This window comes from Branchiostoma floridae, chromosome 9 (assembly GCF_000003815.2).
Source record: "Branchiostoma floridae strain S238N-H82 chromosome 9, Bfl_VNyyK, whole genome shotgun sequence".
In the NCBI taxonomy this organism is placed as follows: Eukaryota; Metazoa; Chordata; class Leptocardii; order Amphioxiformes; family Branchiostomatidae; genus Branchiostoma; species Branchiostoma floridae.
The window spans coordinates 6,907,328-6,927,330 of record NC_049987.1 but is presented as its reverse complement, the minus strand read 5'-3'; the positions used below and the strand labels follow the sequence as shown (position 1 = coordinate 6,927,330).

Below are 20,003 nucleotides of genomic sequence, written 5' to 3'. Positions count from 1 at the left end.
CTATAGACATTATAAGAACATCGGGCGTAGCTAACTTGGACGACCTTTAACCTTTGTAACCTTTGGTACACTGCCTGCTACCCCGGAACCTCCGTCAGCCAAAGACCGTCAAAGTCCTTCAAGTGTTACCTTCAACGACTTGGAGATCGAGATGTCTTCGATTTCAGGAATCCCCAGTAAGATGAAAGGAGTGGTCTGCTACGCTCCAGGTAAAGTTAACGTCAGGTAACGACAGGTAACGTTGGTAAAACTAGAAACTTGGCAACAGACGGGTTGGCGGAAACGGCTGCCCGGTCGGTCGGCGGAAACCGCTGCCCGGTTCGGTCCTGAGGTTGGTTTGGGGGGTTTCCAGTATTGCATACAGTAGTGTAAGTGAAGTAAAAAAAAATGCCTACTTAAATATTCCATAACGGTTGTTAGATGTAATGTTGCTAGATGTTCAAAGGAAGCTGGCCAAATTACTTATCTTTTGAAAAAAAATTAATTTGACATTTCTTGGTAAGATTGTCCCAATTCCAGCTGCTACTATTCGAACGTCCCCCAGTACAGAACGTCAGCAGTTTGCTACGTCAAGGTTGTACAGGGTGGCGGTCCTTTGATCTAGTATACCATATGTGCCCGATACTATCTTCTCACATGTCGGAAATGATAAGATAATAAAGATAATAAAGATTTAACCAAGGATTTAATAAATGTGTTCGTGGTCAAAGCACTGAAAGTCAGCATAATCCCATCCAGTCTCAGATCGGCAGAGCGGCTAGAGCCCAAATAACACCGCGATAAACAACGTGGCCACGGTCGACTCGAGAAAAATTCTTAGTTAGCAATTAATCTTCAACACGAATGACTCATACTCTGATCAATAGCCACATCTTATTTGTCTAAAGCTATTCCGAAGAACAAGTAATAATTAAGTTTACTACTGTCCCCTATTAGAAGCGCCTCACACATATCCATGTGGCCACACGCACTGCGTATTTGGGGTCAACGACCTAACGTTAATGTGCGCTGCATGGAATGCCGAAAACTTCCGATGAATCAAATCAATCCAACCTATAGTTTCCCATTCCAGAGTATATAAATATAAAACTAGTGTTGGGGATTACATTTTTGAAAAGAAAAAAAGATCAAGGCGCAAATCAGTTCTTACGGTGAGGACACGGCGCGGCTCATTATCGACCTTATTAGCGTTAACGAGCTGGTAGCACCGAAATCTGGTGTTCACCGAAAACGTGTACAAAGTTCGAAATTTCGCCGTGTTTGTGTTTTCGAATTTCCGAAATTACGGTAATGTTTACGATATTAGCGCTACTGTAAATTGTAGGGTCAGCCTACACGAGAAATGCACTTAAATTACTGCTGCGATAGCAAGCCACTTGTTTACATTTGGTATACTCGAAACCCCCAAAACCAACCTCCAGACCGGACCGAGCAGCCGTTTCCGCAGACCGACCGGGCAGCCGTTTCCGCCAACCCGCAACGGACTGAAAGGCAACAGAATTGATATGTAACTCACTAATTAACTAGAAAACGGTCGGCAGTCTCCAGCTGGAATGCTAGGGTAGAATCTGGCCAGCTCGCTAGACTTTTGTTCCCTGTACGTAATAGCAGAAGGAAGTTCCATAAGATCTCTCCAGGTCTGTTTGTTCATATTTTGAGCAAAAAAAAAAAAAAAAAAACGGGGGCGGGGCTACTATGCCTCACTGTGTGTGTGTTGTGTGCTTCAAGTATACATAGGTGTACTTTGTACTCCGGTCTGCAATAGCAACCTGTAAAAACAAACTAGTGTGATTCGGGGCCTAGGACCTCTATGATAATTTTAAAATTGTACACGTTGTGCTTTACCTAATCTTTGAATAATCGTTAACTTTGAAGACTAGTCAATGTAACGGGCTCTAGCTTGATTTACTCGGCATTGCCATTGGGTGTGTAGGGACTATTGCAATTGAATCCGGCTGAGCTGTGGTGGTGTTGTGGTGAACACACGAGAGAAAGTCTGAAGTCTAACAGCGGGGATTGTGTATGATAATTCAGACGTGGGTTATACTAACAATGAGTATGGATATTCTGCGATAATCTTTACTTTAAACTTTAACCTATAGCTAGCAGCAGTGTTGCTGCCAACTTTTCCAAACTGAGCATTGTAATTTGCACATCATTTAGTTACGTGCAATATGATTTGTTGAACATTTTTTAAGATCTTTGCAACGACAAGCAGTTACATAAGATTTAACGCTATCAGCTACAATCAAAGACGTGTTTGTAAAACTTGGACTGAACACCGGAGTGACATGCTGCACTACAGGTGACTACCGCATGGAGGAGCTTGACGTGCCGACGGTCGGTCCGGAGGAGGTGCTGGTGAAGGTGACAGCGGTGGGGATCTGTGCTGGAGACGCCAAGTGTTACGCCGGGGCGCCGCTCTTCTGGGGTGGGTGGTCAAGAAAAGACATCTAGGAGGGAGGGAAGGGAGCAAAGAAGGAAGGAAAGAAAGAAGGAAGGAAGAAAAGAAAGGAAGGAAGGAAGGAAAGGTGGGAGGGAGGAAGGTAGGGAGGAAGAGATGGAGGAGGAAGGGATGACGGAAGGGAGGGAAAAAAGAAAGAAAGAAGGAAGGAAAGAGGGGAGGAAGGTAGGAAGAAAGCAAAGGGTAAGGACGGAAGGAAAGAAGGGAGGAAGAAATGTAGGGGTGAAGAAGGAAGGGAGGAATTAAAGGGAAGGAATAGGAGAGGGGGCATGCATAGATGGATGGATATGTGGATAGATGGAACAAAGGGAGAGAGGATTGGTAGATGGATGAATGAATGGATAGAAGAAAGGAATAAATGAAGGAAATGAATGAATGAGTAAATGACTGACTGAATGAATGAAGGAATACAAACAAATTTAAAAAGCTTACAACTTCATTCTTTGAAACCCATCTGTCTGTTCCTCCCTGTAAGCTAACCTGACGCAATGCTGGTGCGTAGTTAAGCGATCACGTGTAAGGTTATTTTAGGACTCTCGCACTAGAGCGCAAAAACACTTCAAACAGCTCAAGTGTAACGCACGTTATCAATGATGTAGTTACACGTGATACACTCAACTTCAAGTGTAAAAATGTACATGCCTTCATTGGTTCAGAAATGTGACAGAAGATCACAGAATGATCAACATGACGATAGCGATCGCTTCAATCTAATACAACAGAAATAGGACGTGACTCATGCCGTTCTAAGCAGTAACACTGAAATTTTCCTGGTCAATCGAATTTTCATCAAGCAGTGACAATTCTTTAAATTTTCCTTTAGTATAGTAAAACTCGTAACATTGTCGCTGAAGTGGAAACTTTTGTACCAAGGTACCGTTTCAGTTTACAAGCCTTAAAATATACGTACCTACGCATACCTTGCATTGGGAGTGAAACACACGTTGTCCCTAATCACCACAGGGTAAAATTATTTATGAATGAAGACCTTTATTGTACAGTTTTGCCCAACCGAGCTAAGTACTGGTCACAGCAAGTCAAAACATGTTATGTTAGACTTCGAATATGGCGTTCCTTTTAATTGTTGTTGTTCCCAGGTGACAAGGATCGTGAGCCGTACTGCCAGCCGCCCATCGTGCCCGGGCACGAGTTTATCGGCGAGGTGGCGGCGCTTGGTCCAGGTACGATAGCCCAGAAGTACATTATCGATGGGGCCAAGTACGGTAGCTCACAAGTATAAACTAGCGCTGGGAACAGGTATAAACGTTTAAAAGACAGCCAGAACATTATCATTGCATTGTCAGACTAAGCCTATCTGTGCTGTAGGCAAAACAAATTTATTTGAAAGTTGAATCATTGAAAAAAAGTGATTCGATGAGACCATAATCTCAAACAATATGTAATATTGGATGAATACATTTATTTGCTGTAATTTGACACATTACCACGGTAGCTTTGATTGCTAAACATTTGCGGTTGGCCAGCTCATATATCCATAGAATGAATTGGAATGACGTTCTGCAGGGGCTGCCGAGAAGTTCTCCCTGGAGTTAGGAGACCAGGCCATAGCGGAGAGCATCGCACCATGCTGGAATTGCAGATACTGTCAGAGGGGACAATACCACATGTGTATGTACTGTTATATATGCATGTATATGTGTACCACATATGTACGTTCTGCATTAATATACATATATATGTCAATGTATGGAAATACAGTATAAAAAAAACAGTATTCCCTCCTTCCTATCTTAATTTCGAGGCTTTTGTATGATAGCTTTTTCTTAGCTCAAAGGGATGAGAAAGATCATTGATTCATGTGTTTTTCCTGCAGGCATGCCGCATGACATTTACGGCTTCCACCAGCGAACTCCAGGTACAAATGGCTACTTAGTATTAGTCAAGGGTTTCAGGCAGATATGATTTGGATTTCTTTAATTAACAGGCAGAATGAAGACCAGTGTTTTGATGTGGTTTAACTCTGTCTATCCTGCCTTTTACAGGTGCGATGGCTGGATACATGAAGTACATATCGGACAGCATCATTCATAAGGTGGGATCGGGACTCTAGATTAGGAATGGTTGCTTGCTTACGCAGTAACAATGTCACACGATATTTTCATATTTCGATATTACAGAATGTTAAGCCAACAAGTTTTCATTCACAGACGAACTTTCCTACAGATTGTATACTTATCATATAAAAGGCTCTGTTTCAATTTCCAGTCACTTTCATAATAGCAAGACCTTTCAGTGACAACTGTGTGTTTAGCATGTGTGTCATTGAACGTTCATGGATGATTTTACCCCCAAAAGGTGCCAAAATCCGTGCCTCCTTACCAAGCCGCCTTCATCGAGCCGTTGGCCTGTTCCATTCACGCCGTGGAGAGGGGGAACATCCAGTTCCGGGATGTGGTGGTGGTGTCGGGCTGCGGCCCCCTCGGTCTCGGAATGGTAGCGGCCGCCAAACAGAAAAATCCTGCAAAACTGATTGCGCTGGATATGTTCGACTGGAAGGTATTTTTAAAGATAGAAGAACGCTTTTGATTATGCCCCTTATGGAGACTTTTCATAATTGTTTTTTCTTGAATAGGATTAATCAGTTTTCGAATGTCTCTCTGTTCTCCTGCTTTCAGGTAGATCTATCATTGTAAATGAGATGTAGCCATTAACGATTGTAACACATAGTGTCTTAGTTCCCTCTCCATTTAGCCTAGTTTAAAATCACTGTATAGCTTAGCCTAGTCTAAAACCATTGTATTAGTTAAGTTTCTTTTTTTCTCTGCATCCATAAGACCACATGAGGTCCTTCTGTGCATTTAGCCCTCGGGCATGAATATGCAATAAAGATTATTATTATTATTATAATAATATCAGAAATTAAAAAAATTAAAAAATGTAAAGAAAAGTCTAACTGCTATATTTCTGTGAAGAAAGAGTATTCTATAATCGCTGCCTTCTTCTTGAAATAGCCTTGAAACGTCTCTTTTTTTACGATGCAACTACGTTGTTAAACGAGCTCTCACCTTTTTTTGGGTCCTCCAGTTGGACATCGCCAAGAAGTGTGGCGCTGACGTCGTCCTGAACCCAGGCAAGTGTGACGTCATAGCAGAAGTGAAGAAGATGACGGACGGATACGGATGTGACGTGTACATCGAGGTCTCAGGCAGCCCTGTCTCCGTTAAACAGGGGTCGGTGTCGTCAACATTGTGTCATTTTGAAAGAAATTTGACGGATAAACTACGTAATGCCACACCTCTTCAATGTGAATCATTCCTTACGTTTCATTGAGTCTAGAGGTTATAATGACTCATAAGGTAAACTACTGTGATAAAAGCGCCACGTATATTCATCAGTGCTGGTAGTCCACATGAACATGATAGATTGCTGAACATACATGTATACTTAGTCTAGTACATTGCGTTATGCAATCTATAGCCAGTTCTGTGTTGGAAAAGTTAAGTTTTCTCCTCAACAAAGCTTATAAGTATTTTCTCTAGCTGCATCACTGTTGAACTAATTTTCATGCGCCCTTTCCCTCTAACCCACAGTTTGCACATGATCGCCAAGCTGGGTACTTTTGTGGAGTTCAGCGTTTTCAAGAACGAGACGTCCGTGGACTGGACAATCATTGGTGACACCAAAGGTGCGCACTGATGACTTGCCCTTGAGGGATCATTGATGTTAATACTACACTTTCCTTAGCATGAAAGCTCATCTGTGTTGATAGAATACATATTGAAGTTTTTCAACTGTCATACAACACAAGTTATTCTCACCTCGAATTTTCAGTCGCACTTCCGTCGACCTTCTTCAGGAGTGACGATTCAGTTACTCTGATCACGTGACTTAGAGACACGTGATTCGAGTAACGAATCACGAATTCCGAAAACTACACTTTCCTTTTTCCTTTTACTCGTCGTATTTGTTGTGCTAGGTAAAGTACATGAACAAGCGCTTTGTCATTTTTTTTTCAGAACTGACCATCCACGGCGGCCATTTGGGTACGTGAAGCAATCCCAAGTACTTTATTGTAGAAAACTAATGTGTAGTCATGTCTTGTATCAGCAACATGTTGCATTTTTTTCGTAGGCCAATTTATACACAACTCCTTTGAAAAACGAGACGATGCTATATTGACATGATGTTCTGAAGTATTAGCTTGTATAACATTAACTAGAATGTTAGATTAGATTAGTTGTTAGATCTTAGCAATGCGTACATAGTTCAACTTCCATGTATTGCCATACATGTACATTGTACCTGTTACGATTGCCGTGCAATAGAGCCCTTCTTCTTTTGTACATGTGATACCTTCATGGTTCTAACATTGTTAAGAATTATTTGCAAGATCAACAATGCATTTTGTACTCTTACCATGTCGTTTGCTCGGCAGGGTACAACACCTACCCAAAGGCCATCTCCATGCTGGCAAACAAAGAGCTGCCAATAGACGTGAGTACCCGGTGTGGTGCAAATTACTGTGTCGGGTTGTTGAACTTGGAGTTACTATGGGGCCTTGTAAGGCTGCCTAAGGGGAAATTGTCATAACTTTGATAGTCCGTTTTTCTTAGCTGTGAAAGAGAGAATAGAATAGAATAAAATAAAATAGAAAAGGACTTTGATGAAAGTTTTATGGACTGAATGTCAGCAGATCATGTTTTCCTTGCAACTTACAATTACTTGTAATGCAACTGAGGTAAAAGCATTATGCACCACAAAATCAATATCGTCGTCATTGTCGCCACTTTGCAGTGCTGACACTGATATCTTCAATTGCCAAAAACAATATACACATGAACAAATGGGTAGCGTTGCAGCTTATCTAGGATAATTATGAGTGAACAATTTTGTGAACATATTTTTGTGACCTCTATTTTCCAACTTTTGGTCCCGTTTTTCCCAGGACATCATCTCGCACCAGCTCCCTCTATCGGACGTGGTAAAGGGCATTGACCTTGTCAACAGCAGCAGCGAGTCCATCAAGGTCGTACTCATCCCAGAGTGAAGCTGAAAAAAATCTGCAGCGTCATCAGAGGTTGTGCACATTCCGAATCAAAACTACACAAAATCTGAAGCATCATCAAAGGTTGTGCTCATTTTGAATCAAAACTACACATAATCTGTATCATCATCAAATGACGTGCTCATTCCAAATCGAAACTACACACAATCTACGGCATCATCAAAGGCCGTCATGCTCCTTCTGAAGTGCATCGTCAAGTGCGTCATCTCGTTCAAATCCGGAAGTGAAGCATAATTTGCACATCATCAAATGTAATTTAGCACTTTTAATGGAATGAATTTCAGCACCAAGGACATTGCAATGTCACTTGTCCTAAAATCAACCACGTCTGGAATTATTGCGTGCTGTTGAGGGCAAAGAAAATATTATCTGAGCTATTGTGACTGTAGTTATTCTGCATGCAATGTTTTAAATTTCATACACAATTGAACATGTCTGAGAAATTATGGACTGTTGGTGTAATAGCAAGGAATATACCTCAACGTTGCATCTGAGTAATCATGATTGTAAACAAAAATGATGAAGCAAGGAGTAAATCTCGCATTTTATTCAAGTCTAAAAATTTGCTTCCAAAATGTTCTTTATATACTTAATTGTGATATATATAGACAAATATTTCAGGTCAACTTGTATAACAAGTCAATGTTAATACCACTGTATTCATAAATAATTTCTCTGAGGCAGATCTGTACAATTTCTCCCTTCAACATTAGATTCCTGAATATAAACATCCTCTTAACATTTGCCACACAAATATGGCTAAAAATCATTACAAATACATTGTGCGTTATGTCAATTCAAATGTTAACAGACACTACATAGTTCATTGGCATATTTCTTTAGTGTGTCACTATAATTGGTACACATTAACCCTGTATTTGTTACAACACATTAGAATTACTTAGAATTAACCAATGATATGTGACAGGATAAACCTGTACTTCCCAAAACTCTGGATTGGTTTGTTAATTCTTGGTAAGGCTGCAATTAATGCTTCAAATACATGTACATCAAAAGGCAGCAATTCATGGTGAATATGCATGAAAATGACAATCTTGACAACATTATTAAAAATAATCACCAAAATCTGTAAAGTACCACACATTAAAAACTGATAGAATCCACAAACCTTTCATGGTTAATGTTGCCTTATTACAAAAGAGACATTACAATCCTAACTAACATTACATCATCAAATCCTAACAAGCTATGTAGTAATCTTGGTGAATTGCACAAAAAAATGTAAAAGTCAAGAAAAAAACTGAATACTAAAAGCAAGTGGCAAGCTAAAAGCATAGACTCTGCACTATTTAACTATCCAACATATAGTGCAACAACAACACTCTACAAGCAGCAAACCTACCCTGTTGTAATGCAACAGTCTGGAGTAAAATATAGGACATGGAATTATTACATGTCATAAACACTTAACAAATATTGGCAAAATGTGGTCTTTCAAGATTCCTGAGAAGTTTCTGCTTAATGCGACGCAGATACATTAATAAAATCATCACAATTCCCTATTCAGTATTGTACATCACAATATAATGATCAGTATTTGCATATTTGTTAGTATAAAAACCAGCAGTATGATATGTCATTGACCTTATCCACACAGACAACCCTGTTCAGTGTGGGAATTACACATTGCAGCATTTTAGTTTCCTCACATAAAGCCTGTTAGGCCTCTACAATTATACATATGTATGGTTATTAGGCATTTTTGAGTCTAACAAATGGTAAGGAGGCTCAGAAGCATAGCAAAAGATCTAAATGAAAACAGGGCTGGAGGGAAACTTGAATCCGACTATATATTCCCTCCCTGAAGATTCAGTCTTTCCTTCAGGGTCTATTTTCATCTTGATCTTCTAGAGCAGAATTATTTACTTTAAATCTAAAAACCAACAAATTAGACTCCAATCACACCTACATGTAAGACAAGAGTACAAGCCATGTCTTGACTCCTACAGGAAGCCCGTTTATATTTGTATATCTAAGTCCATGTGAGTTTCGAGGACATTTTTTTTGGCCAAAGTAAAGTTTGCAGCCAGAGAAGCACTTTGTTTGGTTCGATTACTGCAGATTACTTTGAGTCAAAGTAGAAATAACTTCTTTCCTGCAAACTTTACGAAAGCCAAAAAATGTACCAGATATTCAACTCATATGGACTTGAATACACACACCGGTGTGAACAAGCCATAAAACACAATCAGTGCGGCAGCAGTGTCTTTAGGCCCCAGCGCAGCTTAAGACATCACCAAAGTAGCAGCCATGTCGTTAGACTCGCTAAGAAGAGGTGCTGTTTCCTGACCCTTGACCTGACCCTTGACCTTTCTACGTCTGCGAAGCACAAAAACACTGGCAACAACGGCACAGACCAGGAGCAGGCAGCCAACCACGACCAGCGCGGCGGAGCCTGATGTAGGTTTGCTGACGTCCTGAGACGTGAAATCTTTAAAGTAGGAGTTGAACGTCTCCACCCCAACACTTGGGTTGGCACCGCCCAGGGAGGTCCTGCTGTTCTTGGCTGTCCCAAAGTAAGGACGCTCCTGTAAAAAGTAAAACAAAGAGAAACTTGAAGAAAAGCATTTTAGGTTTGATTAGCAACTATATATGTGTAGTTTAGGCTTATGTTAAACATTCCTGGAGGAAAATGTGCAATGATAGCTGTCAGATTTGATAACAAGTATGCAATAGAAATACACCTAGTATTTACATACATAGGCTTATGTTAAATATTCCTGGAGTAAAATGCTTATCAATTTAAATGATAGTTTGCTAATTTGACAACAAGTATGCAAATGAAATGCACCTATTGACATATACTTTCCACTAGTTGGAAGTGGAAAGAAGAAATGGCAGCATAACTTTGCTGCAGACGCTTCTCAAAATTTGTCTTAAGTCAATCAGATGTTCTCAACTATCTGTGACTATCCGCAGGTAAAGTAAGGAGACTTAATTCATCTTGCGTTCTTAACTAATAGTAATACCGACCTCAGTAGGACACTCGAAGGGTTCTCCTACATGCCAGTCGGTCCTCTTGGATCCAACAGGCTCCAGCTGTGAACGGGAAACAGTTTCAGTTAAAAAATACCTATCTCAGAGCTTGTTCCATCTTCCTTAAACATGTGTGAGTCAATTCACTGGCCTGCAACTGGCAATGTTAATCTAAATCAAATATCATATATCTAAATATCTAAATCTATATAATATGTATACAGTGTATATACATGGTAACATACCATGTTGTTCCATAGTGCTTTTGCAGCTGCAGCGTGAGCCTTCAGGCTGAAGTGGAAACAGTCAGGAGCAAAGTACGACCGGTCATAGTCTCCACCCTGGGGGAACATGGATCAAAGGTAGCATCAATCAAAACAAGCCAACAAGTAGAATAACTATTTGAGGAGGCGAAGGCCTCACCAATCTGTCGAGAAATCGGGAATTACTTAGACATGTTTGGCTGATACTAGAAGGAGGGTCACCAGGCCTCCATTCAGGTGATTTATAGAACTTAGTATCTTGGTTCTCGTATATCATTAATTGACACTCTGTATATCAACTCAGAGTCAGACACTGAAACTGTGTGCACCACCTGAAGGTAACACTACAGAATGATGTTCTCCTCGGACTCTCATCAAGATTGTCTTCCAATTTAACACAGGGAACATTGTTGCTCAGCAAACAAGTTCTTAAATTCCCTATAAACCTACAAATGGTGGTTTAGCCTCAATGTTTTGAACACCAGAACATACTACTCACACAATATTTTTACCTTAGATTTACAGAAGATTTATTTTTTACAGAAGATACAGTGCATAATATGTTACCTCTGTTCTGGGCAACTTGGTCTCTTCCAGGAAGGGTTGGACCACCACAGTGAAGTCATCACGGTCGTCATAGCGACCACTGTTTACCAGCCGATTGGTCAAGGACTGAAGAGAGAAGGAGTGAAATAAAATCCAGGGACTGCATCAAACAAACTTTGCAATAAATGTGTGGAGGAATAGAAAATCTTAAGTTAAGCAATTGTGTAAAAAAAAAAAAGATTGAGTCTTTGGTTGCCAATAACAATTAGGACCAACATCTGAGATATTCAAATAGAAGTCCTTTTCTAGAGTTTTCTAATTGTACTCCATTTAACTATAATATTGATATAGATACATGGCACAGCTACAACTTACCATGTAGCGCATGTTGGCTGCCTGAAGCTCGACTAGGTCCTCCTCACTGGCATAACTCACGCAGCGGCACAAGAAACTGTGGCAGAGAGAAGGAAATTGGCCAGTCAGTCATAACCCTGAAAATTAAACAGGCTGGTATGTCATAAAGTTTTTGTTTGGGACTCAACTCTTCCTCTGCAGTAGTGACACCTAGCTGCAGTATGTAGTAGAACCAGTCAGAGTTGTGAGAAAGATAACTGATGGTGCACAGAAATGTCAGAAGGTTAAATCACATGTACTCGGTTTTGCAATAAGATATTTTGATTGGTAACAAGCCATACCATGGCCAACACTTCTGGAAAACCTGATCTTTAATCGTTTCTGCTATCAATGAATTCAAGACTTCAAGTTTTATTTTTCACAAGATGCAGATGTAGATGTAGATCTAACAGTCACCAAACAATGCCTTTCTGTATCTATATAGCCGGTATAACCGCCATTCGGCGTAACACACCAGCTTCGCAGGCGCGCGGTGCGGCAGCAGCTGGTTATATTACACTGAACGATCCGTCACACCTAACTTTTGCACATCTATCTGCAAGCGTTCTTTAAAACTATCCAGAGAAGATGCCCCTACTATGCTTGGTGACAACGAATTCCAATCTACGATAGTTCTGGGAAAATACGAATTTTTGAACACATCAATCCTAGCTGGGAAACTCTGGTACTTGAAGTCATGGCTGTTTCTTGTTCTTTTTTGAGCTGGTATTAGATACTTATCAGTTGGTACGTCCACCAGCTTATTGGTCATTTTGTACATCATGCAAAGTCTGGACATTTTCCTTCTGTCTTCAAGTGATGGCCACTGTAGATCTGTTTTCATTTTGGTAACACTAGCATCCCTGTTGTAGTTGTTTGTACAGAATCTAGCAGCTTGGTTCTGTACCCTTTCAAGTTTATCTTTGTCTTTCTTTGTATACGGATCCCATACTGTTGCAGCATATTCAAGGTTAGGTCTTACCAGTGACGTGTATGCAAGTGATTTTACCCTGGCTGGGCATGCCCACAAGTTACGTTTGATCACTCCCAATGTCTGTTTAGCCTTGGTTGTTATTTTGTTAACATGGACACCCCACTTCAGCCCAGTTGTTACCGTAACACCTAGGTATGGGTGGCTTTTTGACTTTCAATTCTGTACTTACAAAAGTCCCACTGAATAGTAAAATATTTAACACTAGTTCACCTTTATTCACAGGGTAACCTATATCCATTGTTTTTAAAAGTGGTATTTACTGCTGATATCACTTTGAAGGGCAGTGGTTTCAAACTGCAATTAATACGATTTGAACCACCATCTGTCAACTTGATATCCTTAGACAACCTGTTTTTCAATACAACGGACATAGGTTAACTAATGTGCAGATAAAAGGAAACTAATTATATTAAACGATACAGGTTTTGATTTTTTTGTAACTCAGTCATAACTTTTGTGTCTATTTCAGACTTACAAGTGCAGCACGTCGCAGGTGAATGTTCGATGGAGCTTGCCGATCTCTACCACATCCATCACAGTCACCACGTTTACAAACGTCCTCGGCAACTGCACAAAAACAAACAACCCTGGCTATAACCACATATACAAACGTGTCAAAACTGAACACAATAAAATAAAAAGTCATGACAGTCACAACAATGGCATTGTATTTTGTCCTCTGCAACCGCACACAAACAAATGGTGAAGACAGTCAATAGTCAATTATCAGACTAATGTGTCAAGGCTGTACTGACCTCCTGATGAAGAAGGTCTAGTGCTGCTTTTATGTGTTCGTAATACTTCAAAGGACTCCGTTTTTCCTGTAAAAAATATAAAAAGTTTTTTAAGAATGAATACGTTAGCAAACAATATTCCAAGAAGCTGTGAAAAGAATACTATATTGTAAAAATTAAGTTCGAAAGCTTGAATGAGTGATTTTACAACAAGAAGAATTTAAACTTCTCCCTGCTGTTTAATTAGGGCACTGTCACATCGATCGTGCGATTGGCATGTGATCGCTTACTTTGGGCATTTTGTACATCTCCTGCAAAGTTCAACTGTCTAGGTAAGCAAAATGCTCTTTTGGATCCATGTCGGTGGTTGGTTCTGTCTTGGCCTGCTTGAAAAGCCTATGGCATCAAAATCTTACGACGGTTGCACTACCTATGTGGCCACACCCTAACTCTGTAACCAACAGAGAATTGCCCCTTAGTGACTACTTGAGTGTGCTAATGGTTACCCGAGTGCCAACTTTTCATGCCTACCTTGTCCTCGCAGTAGTCACAAAGGTCATTCCCACCGATCAGCATGGTCACCAGCTTCCAGTCATTTTCAAAGTCAATGTGCTGGGGAGGGGATATCACATTACATTATCGACATGTATGAAAGATTGTATTTTTTTCAAGGTGCTGCAATAGAGTTTGCAAAGGATCAATTTTTTTGGTTCAGATTATGTTCAAACTTAAATTTGGAACTCCAAGAGACTTTCAAAATCTTACACGACATTAGAAATGTTGAAACATAAGAAACAATATTAGCTGACTGCAGTTCGAAATAGTTCTATTTACTTGAAGGAAGCCTGTGTGATACAACTTAGAACCCGTGTGATACGGAAAGTTATCACACGGTCCAGAATACCCGTATTGAACGTTTTCGCGTCACAGGTATGACATTAAGTAGTTTATGATATAAGTCATAAGTGAAGAAATGATTTCATATCAAGTTACAAGAATATAATTAAGAAATCATATGTTAGAAGTACATTATCATTTTAGATATTTGATAAAAAGATAACTAAATATAACGTGTGGTCCTACCTCACCAGCCTTGATCAGATCTATCAGCTTGCGAGCCTGTCCAACCATGTCCCTGTAAATCACAAAAAGGAGGACAATTATAGCTGGAACTACTACTGTAACAGTAACTGTTACAGTATTTAGTAATCATTATAGTAAAATATTCAATCATACTTTTTAATGATTGTTTGTACCATACTGTATATTTTTTCCATGCTTATTATGCATATGGAGGAAAGCAAAATACATCTTAGACTAGCTATACTTTGGTAAATAAACAAAAGGAACTAAAAATAACTTAATAAATAAAGACAAAACAACAGAAAAGACAATTTAAAGAGGTAATGTCCAAATGTTTGTTGCCTTGTGAATTTGCTAAGCACTTACTCGGAGACCGCGCCAGCAACCGCCTGGTCCAGGTGAGCGTTGCGGCTGTCAGCACCGCCACTTCCGGTCGCAAAACCGATGATCTCAGGGTTAAACTTCTTCAGGATATCTAAAACAGAAGAATGCATGAGTCTGTGACTGTTCAGGAAAGCTAAATCGATAAATTAGAAAGCTTATTCAGGAAAACAGTCAGGTAATAATAATGAGTGTTTCTTCTAGATTTGATAGATCTCAATGATGAATTCAATATCTGGATCATCGGAACGTTACACGCAGCATTCATAGTTGTCCCTTAGGAGATACCAGCAGTCTTGATATGCTGCCTACTTCTAAAGTTGAGACAAGTACCATGCCCATTTTAATTAAGTATTTTTGAGCATAATGCTTAGTTTCAAAGTTTGACAATATTACACAAGACGTAAGTTAACTCACTGCATATATTATACTTTGAGGCAACATTGACAGGTTGTTGAACATTTAAAAAACTGTTAAAAAGGTTGTAAATGATCAACTTAAATCACATGCTTATAGTGGTGATAAGAACAGAGTTCAGCAGCCCTGAGTTACACAAAACATCATGACATCATGGACCTTAGACTTTGGAACACACTATGGGGTCACCGAACTTTCGTACGCTGGCCAACCAGTTAAGTCAAATGTCAAGGAACTTCTCAACCAACTACTTAGTTAAATGTTGATGGATAAACCTATGTTTGCTGCACATGCCAGATGGACTCGAATACTTGTGCACACTTTCATTGCTTTCTTTCTTTAACGTACAAAGACACATTGCAACATGATACACATACGAACATACTTAACACATAAATTATTTTTTTTAAACCAAGTGTTCCAAGAACATTTATGCCTTGATGATAAGGTATTGGGACAAGAGGACAGAGCTGAACTTACTTGGCAGAGTTGTGTAGCTGTCCAGGGTCTTCTCACCACCAATACTGGGAGGGGGGACATAAAATTAAGGTTTCAAACTTGATTGAATATAAAATATGCTCTTGTATTGTCTGCATCCTATTTGTAACCTTTGATTTTAATTCAAATTCAAGCAAGAGAGGTAACTTATAAATTACAAAGAGCACATTCTAAAACCATATAAATCTACACAGGGCTTAAAAATGAGAAATTATTCTACATATTAAATGAGTTTCATTTTCTGAGTCAATTAAAGGACCTTACCTCCATGCCACTCCCCTGTAGTTAGTCAGGAGGCCGAGAACAGTCAGCGCCTTCGCACCATTGGCTGCCTGGAAATAAAGCAAAAACAATAACATTGATGTGAGTGTAACGCTACATGTAGTTCATCATTATCCGCGGGGTATCCTATATCCATTATTCTAATTTAAGACTGGGTATTCAGGGACATAAAGTAAATGACGGTGGTTTCAAACTGCAATATTTTGAAAATACACATTATGTGCTAGTATTGCAATTTGAAATTACTGTCCATCGAAAAAGCAAAATACCATGTTTTTTACACAATGGATATAGCATATAGCCTAGGTTACATAAAGGAGGGACTAAATTTAAGAACACAGCTCAGATGAAGTTAACTCCTATAGTATGACAGACTTTTCACAATTGTAGAACAACTCCTACCGTGAGGGAATCTCCAATCGCCGCGACCACCTTCACATCTTCCGGACGCAGGCTGTGGACTGGGAGGGAAGAAAAATCATAATAGTAAGAACAACATCAGCTGAAACAAACAGACTTATGTCTACAATCACATTCTGATTGAGGTCCATACCCAATATAACTTTATAGAAAAGCTGACTGGCTTAGAGTAAGACATAAAAAATTATGTAACATTTTTTAGTCTTCATTGCCAAAGATCTATATGTTAAGTTATGCAATATCAACATTATACAACTAGCATCATTCATGTAATTTTGTGTTGTATAGAATGTGACTATCAATATCATTAAAATGCATCTGCAACTGTGCATGAGCTCCCAGCCTTGACACCTCAACTATACAGCTGTTTAGTCCTATGCAACGTTATCAGTGTGATTGAATAACACAATTTACATTGTAGGCATTTACCTAACAAAGTAATCACCACAGATGACACATGCTCTTTGCTCTGAATGTACTTTGTCCAGAACAACATGTGACCTTGGGAACTTTGGTCACTGTGGTGTTTACTTAAGTAAAAGTATTGAGTAATGTCATACTGTGCTGCACAATTTTACCTTATAATTTCATGCCAAAGCTCTATATTTAGTCTTTTTCCTCATGTTTTCCCACACAATGAAAACATTTCCCAGACAGTAAAAATATTTCAGTTAAAGCACTAATCAACATGTAACGTTATACAGTATTGTCAGTTCCCTTTCTTGATACTGTCAGTGTCTTTATTGGCTCCTTCTATGTGCACACAACCCCACACGTACAGTAGTGGTCACATGTAGCAGTGACTCATTATCATTGACTTCCCACTTTTTTCTGTTCCCTTTTCAGATATTCCACCCACCAAATTCTTTATTTACCAACTGTAACTTGGATGATTGCATGTCTTCTGATAATCACATGCTGTACTTTCTCTCATTCTGACTCAAATGGGAACATCATGAGCTCAGACAACTGAGCACTCAAGAGAACTCAAAGGGAACTTAAATGTAATGTTACACATACATCAATAAAATAGTGCAGCTTTGGATTCAAAAGCATGCAATGATTTCATTGAAACAAACTGAGTCAAAGAGTGCTTTAGAATGATTCAAAGCTGTCTTAAGTTTAAGGCTTACCTGAGGTAGGGACAGTGTGGGAATTTTTCAGTGGGCAGTTCAGCTGAGCACCAGTGGTCTGGGTCTGGTCAGAGACATAAAAACACAAACAAGTCATAATCATGTAGCTGCCCAGGCTTACAATGGGCACAGGAGGAACTAGGTCTTAAGTAGGCTAGGTAGTGCATTGCACATTGTAGATTATACTACTAAGTCACACAGTTTTCACTAAATTTGCTGATGACCTCAATCCTGAACTGAGCTTCTACAGCTTCTGGGTTTGTGATCCAATTGACAACTTTGACACCTGTCCCAAATCTTCTATCAGATGGCTTAGACAATAGACAGGTATAAGAGAATGTGAGCTACAGGAAGTGAAATGTTACCTGTAGAGAAGCCTGCAGCGATACTACAGGTGAAGTGAAACGTTACCTGTAGAGAAGCCTGCAGCCATTCTACAGGTGAAGTGAAACGTTACCTGTAGAGAAGCCTGCAGCCATACTACAGGTGAAGTGAAACGTTACCTGTAGAGAAGCCTGCAGCCATACTACAGGTGAAGTGAAACGTTACCTGTAGAGAAGCCTGCAGCCATTCTACAGGTGAAGTGAAACGTTACCTGTAGAGAAGCCTGCAGCCATACTACAGGTGAAGTGAAACGTTACCTGTAGAGAAGCCTGCAGCCATACTACAGGTGAAGTGAAATGTTACCTGTAGAGAAGACTGCAGCCGTTCTAAAGGTGAAGTGGAACCTTACCTGTACGGAAGCCTGCAGCTGCTCTACTGTGCCAGTCCTGTTGGCCTCTGCCTGTAGAATCTGCACTGCTGCCTCGTACCGTTCCCAGCTGGACCGGGGACCCGGGCTGCCTGAGAGCTGCTCGCTGACCCGCTCTTCATAACTCTGTAGGTCTGAGGGTGAGAGTTAAACAGGATTATGTGGTGCAAAATGATCCACCTGAATTTCTAACAAAACAACCAGGAAAAGTGGAGGTAGATAATCTTACCTGTGGGAACCAGGTAAGGCACCCAGGTAAATAATAGAACACCCAGGTAAATACTACTACTATTACTACACCCTGGTAAAGGCACCTAGGTATCACGGAACCCAGCTAAGGCACCCAGGTAAGGAACCCAGCCCCAAGTAAGTCATCCAGGTATAGCATCCAGGTAAGGCACCCAGGTAAGGCATACAGGTAAAACACCCAGGTAAGGTTTAGGTAAGGCACCCAAGTAAGGCACACAGGTATAAGGCACACAGGTAAGGCACCCAGGTAAAGCACACAGGTAAAACACCCAGGTAAGGTTCAGATTAAAGGCACTCGAGTAAGGCACACAGGTATGGCACACGGGTTTAAAATAAAAACAATCGTATGCAATGTGCTTATAACATGTATATTGGACCAGCAGAATGGCAACGACTTTGTACTTTGAACACCTTCTCTTTCAAACATGAGAGCTCACATGGACCTGGAACGTGCGTAGTAATTGTCCAACTTACTTTCGGGAAGCAAACCAACTAAAAAGTGTACCAAAATAACGTAAACGGTGCCCAACGCACAGATAATGTTGTTGTTGTGATCGAAATCGTTCGTTGTATTCCCGTGGGGACTAAAAACAACAAAGAACCTAAATCCAACTGCGAGGCCTGACCTACTTTCAGTTGGGAGCTTTCACTCAAGGTCTAACGTTACATGTCCTAGTTGTAGTACAAACGCTCTACTTTATCTGCTGTTTTTTCTCTAACGTGCATTCTGTATTCCAAGCTCTCACAGAAAACGCAGATCGTTCCTTCTACCCAACTCCACTAGAAAGGTTCAGAGAGAATTCTAAAGACGTACCCAAAGTTGCACAACAGCTCCAGACCGCCATGAGGATCACCAGGACATGCTTCACAGGAATCATCTTGGCGAGGGTCGAACTGCGGCGGGACGGACTAAACTAGAACACGGAACTCTTCCCTCTCACTTATAAACACGGAAAATATGGGAACTGAAAACAGGGAAACGGATCTTGGGTGTTGACAGAGCGTCTCCCTGTTGCTGTCCCGCCTGCAGTTACCAACCCGCTCTGCTGACTACGGCTACGCTTCGGCGGGACTTCCGCACTGGTACTACCAGTCCTAGTCATGTGACGTACACATGATACCGGGTAAACAAAGGGGGACCTTGGAAAATAGTTGGTCGTGAGAGGGAAAAACAGAACTATTGAGGTAAAAGATGCAAATCATACAGTCCATGTTTATCATGATCCCCTTATAACCTATCGAAAGCGTTAACTTTCTATTTTAGGGCGCCGAGAGCGGAACTTTCAGTGAGTAAAAAGTTGCATAACATATTAAAGTATTACTTTTAATTCCACTCAGCAGCGTTGACGATCAAAGAACAAAGTATTCTAAG

At 40.2% G+C, this 20,003-nt stretch overlaps 2 protein-coding genes across 2 annotated transcripts; one reads left to right on the top strand and one right to left on the bottom strand.

Moving 5' to 3' along the window:
* The first annotated feature begins 61 nt into the window (after positions 1 to 61).
* LOC118422883 (erythritol/L-threitol dehydrogenase-like) lies at positions 62 to 8,723 on the top strand. Its single transcript, XM_035830726.1, has 12 exons — positions 62 to 209; positions 2,306 to 2,431; positions 3,562 to 3,645; positions 3,989 to 4,093; positions 4,299 to 4,340; positions 4,468 to 4,517; positions 4,781 to 4,981; positions 5,510 to 5,655; positions 6,016 to 6,110; positions 6,442 to 6,468; positions 6,861 to 6,919; positions 7,371 to 8,723. The coding sequence occupies exons 1-12, from the start codon at positions 152 to 154 to the stop codon at positions 7,470 to 7,472; spliced, it is 1,095 nt and encodes a 364-aa protein (XP_035686619.1). The 5' UTR covers positions 62 to 151; the 3' UTR covers positions 7,473 to 8,723.
* LOC118422874 (phospholipase B1, membrane-associated-like) lies at positions 8,023 to 19,727 on the bottom strand. Its single transcript, XM_035830706.1, has 16 exons — positions 19,446 to 19,727; positions 18,365 to 18,516; positions 17,632 to 17,695; positions 16,481 to 16,539; positions 16,061 to 16,128; positions 15,779 to 15,822; positions 14,867 to 14,975; positions 14,501 to 14,552; positions 13,949 to 14,029; positions 13,439 to 13,504; positions 13,159 to 13,250; positions 11,672 to 11,747; positions 11,318 to 11,422; positions 10,733 to 10,828; positions 10,485 to 10,550; positions 8,023 to 10,039 (listed from the first exon to the last, which is right to left on the bottom strand). Exons 1-16 carry the CDS (start codon positions 19,507 to 19,509, stop codon positions 9,737 to 9,739), a joined length of 1,497 nt encoding a protein of 498 aa, XP_035686599.1. The 5' UTR covers positions 19,510 to 19,727; the 3' UTR covers positions 8,023 to 9,736.
* Positions 19,728 to 20,003: the final 276 nt, after the last annotated feature.

What these genes read in the sequence shown, in the direction of transcription:
- LOC118422874 (XM_035830706.1), bottom strand. Translation starts at nt 19,509, where the DNA reads ATGATTCCTGTGAAGCATGTCCTGGTGATCCTCATGGCGGTCTGGAGC. An exon ending in CGATTGGAGATTCCCTCACG is followed by an intron (nt 16,129 to 16,480) that starts GTAGGAGTTGTT and finishes CTTTATTTCCAG; the next exon opens with GCAGCCAATGGTGCGAAGGC. An exon ending in ACCTGCGACGTGCTGCACTT is followed by an intron (nt 11,748 to 13,158) that starts GTAAGTCTGAAA and finishes TCTCTGCCACAG; the next exon opens with TTTCTTGTGCCGCTGCGTGA.
- LOC118422883 (XM_035830726.1), top strand. Translation starts at nt 152, where the DNA reads ATGTCTTCGATTTCAGGAATCCCCAGTAAGATGAAAGGAGTGGTCTGC. An exon ending in GGTGGCGGCGCTTGGTCCAG is followed by an intron (nt 3,646 to 3,988) that starts GTACGATAGCCC and finishes GACGTTCTGCAG; the next exon opens with GGGCTGCCGAGAAGTTCTCC. An exon ending in ACAAAGAGCTGCCAATAGAC is followed by an intron (nt 6,920 to 7,370) that starts GTGAGTACCCGG and finishes CGTTTTTCCCAG; the next exon opens with GACATCATCTCGCACCAGCT.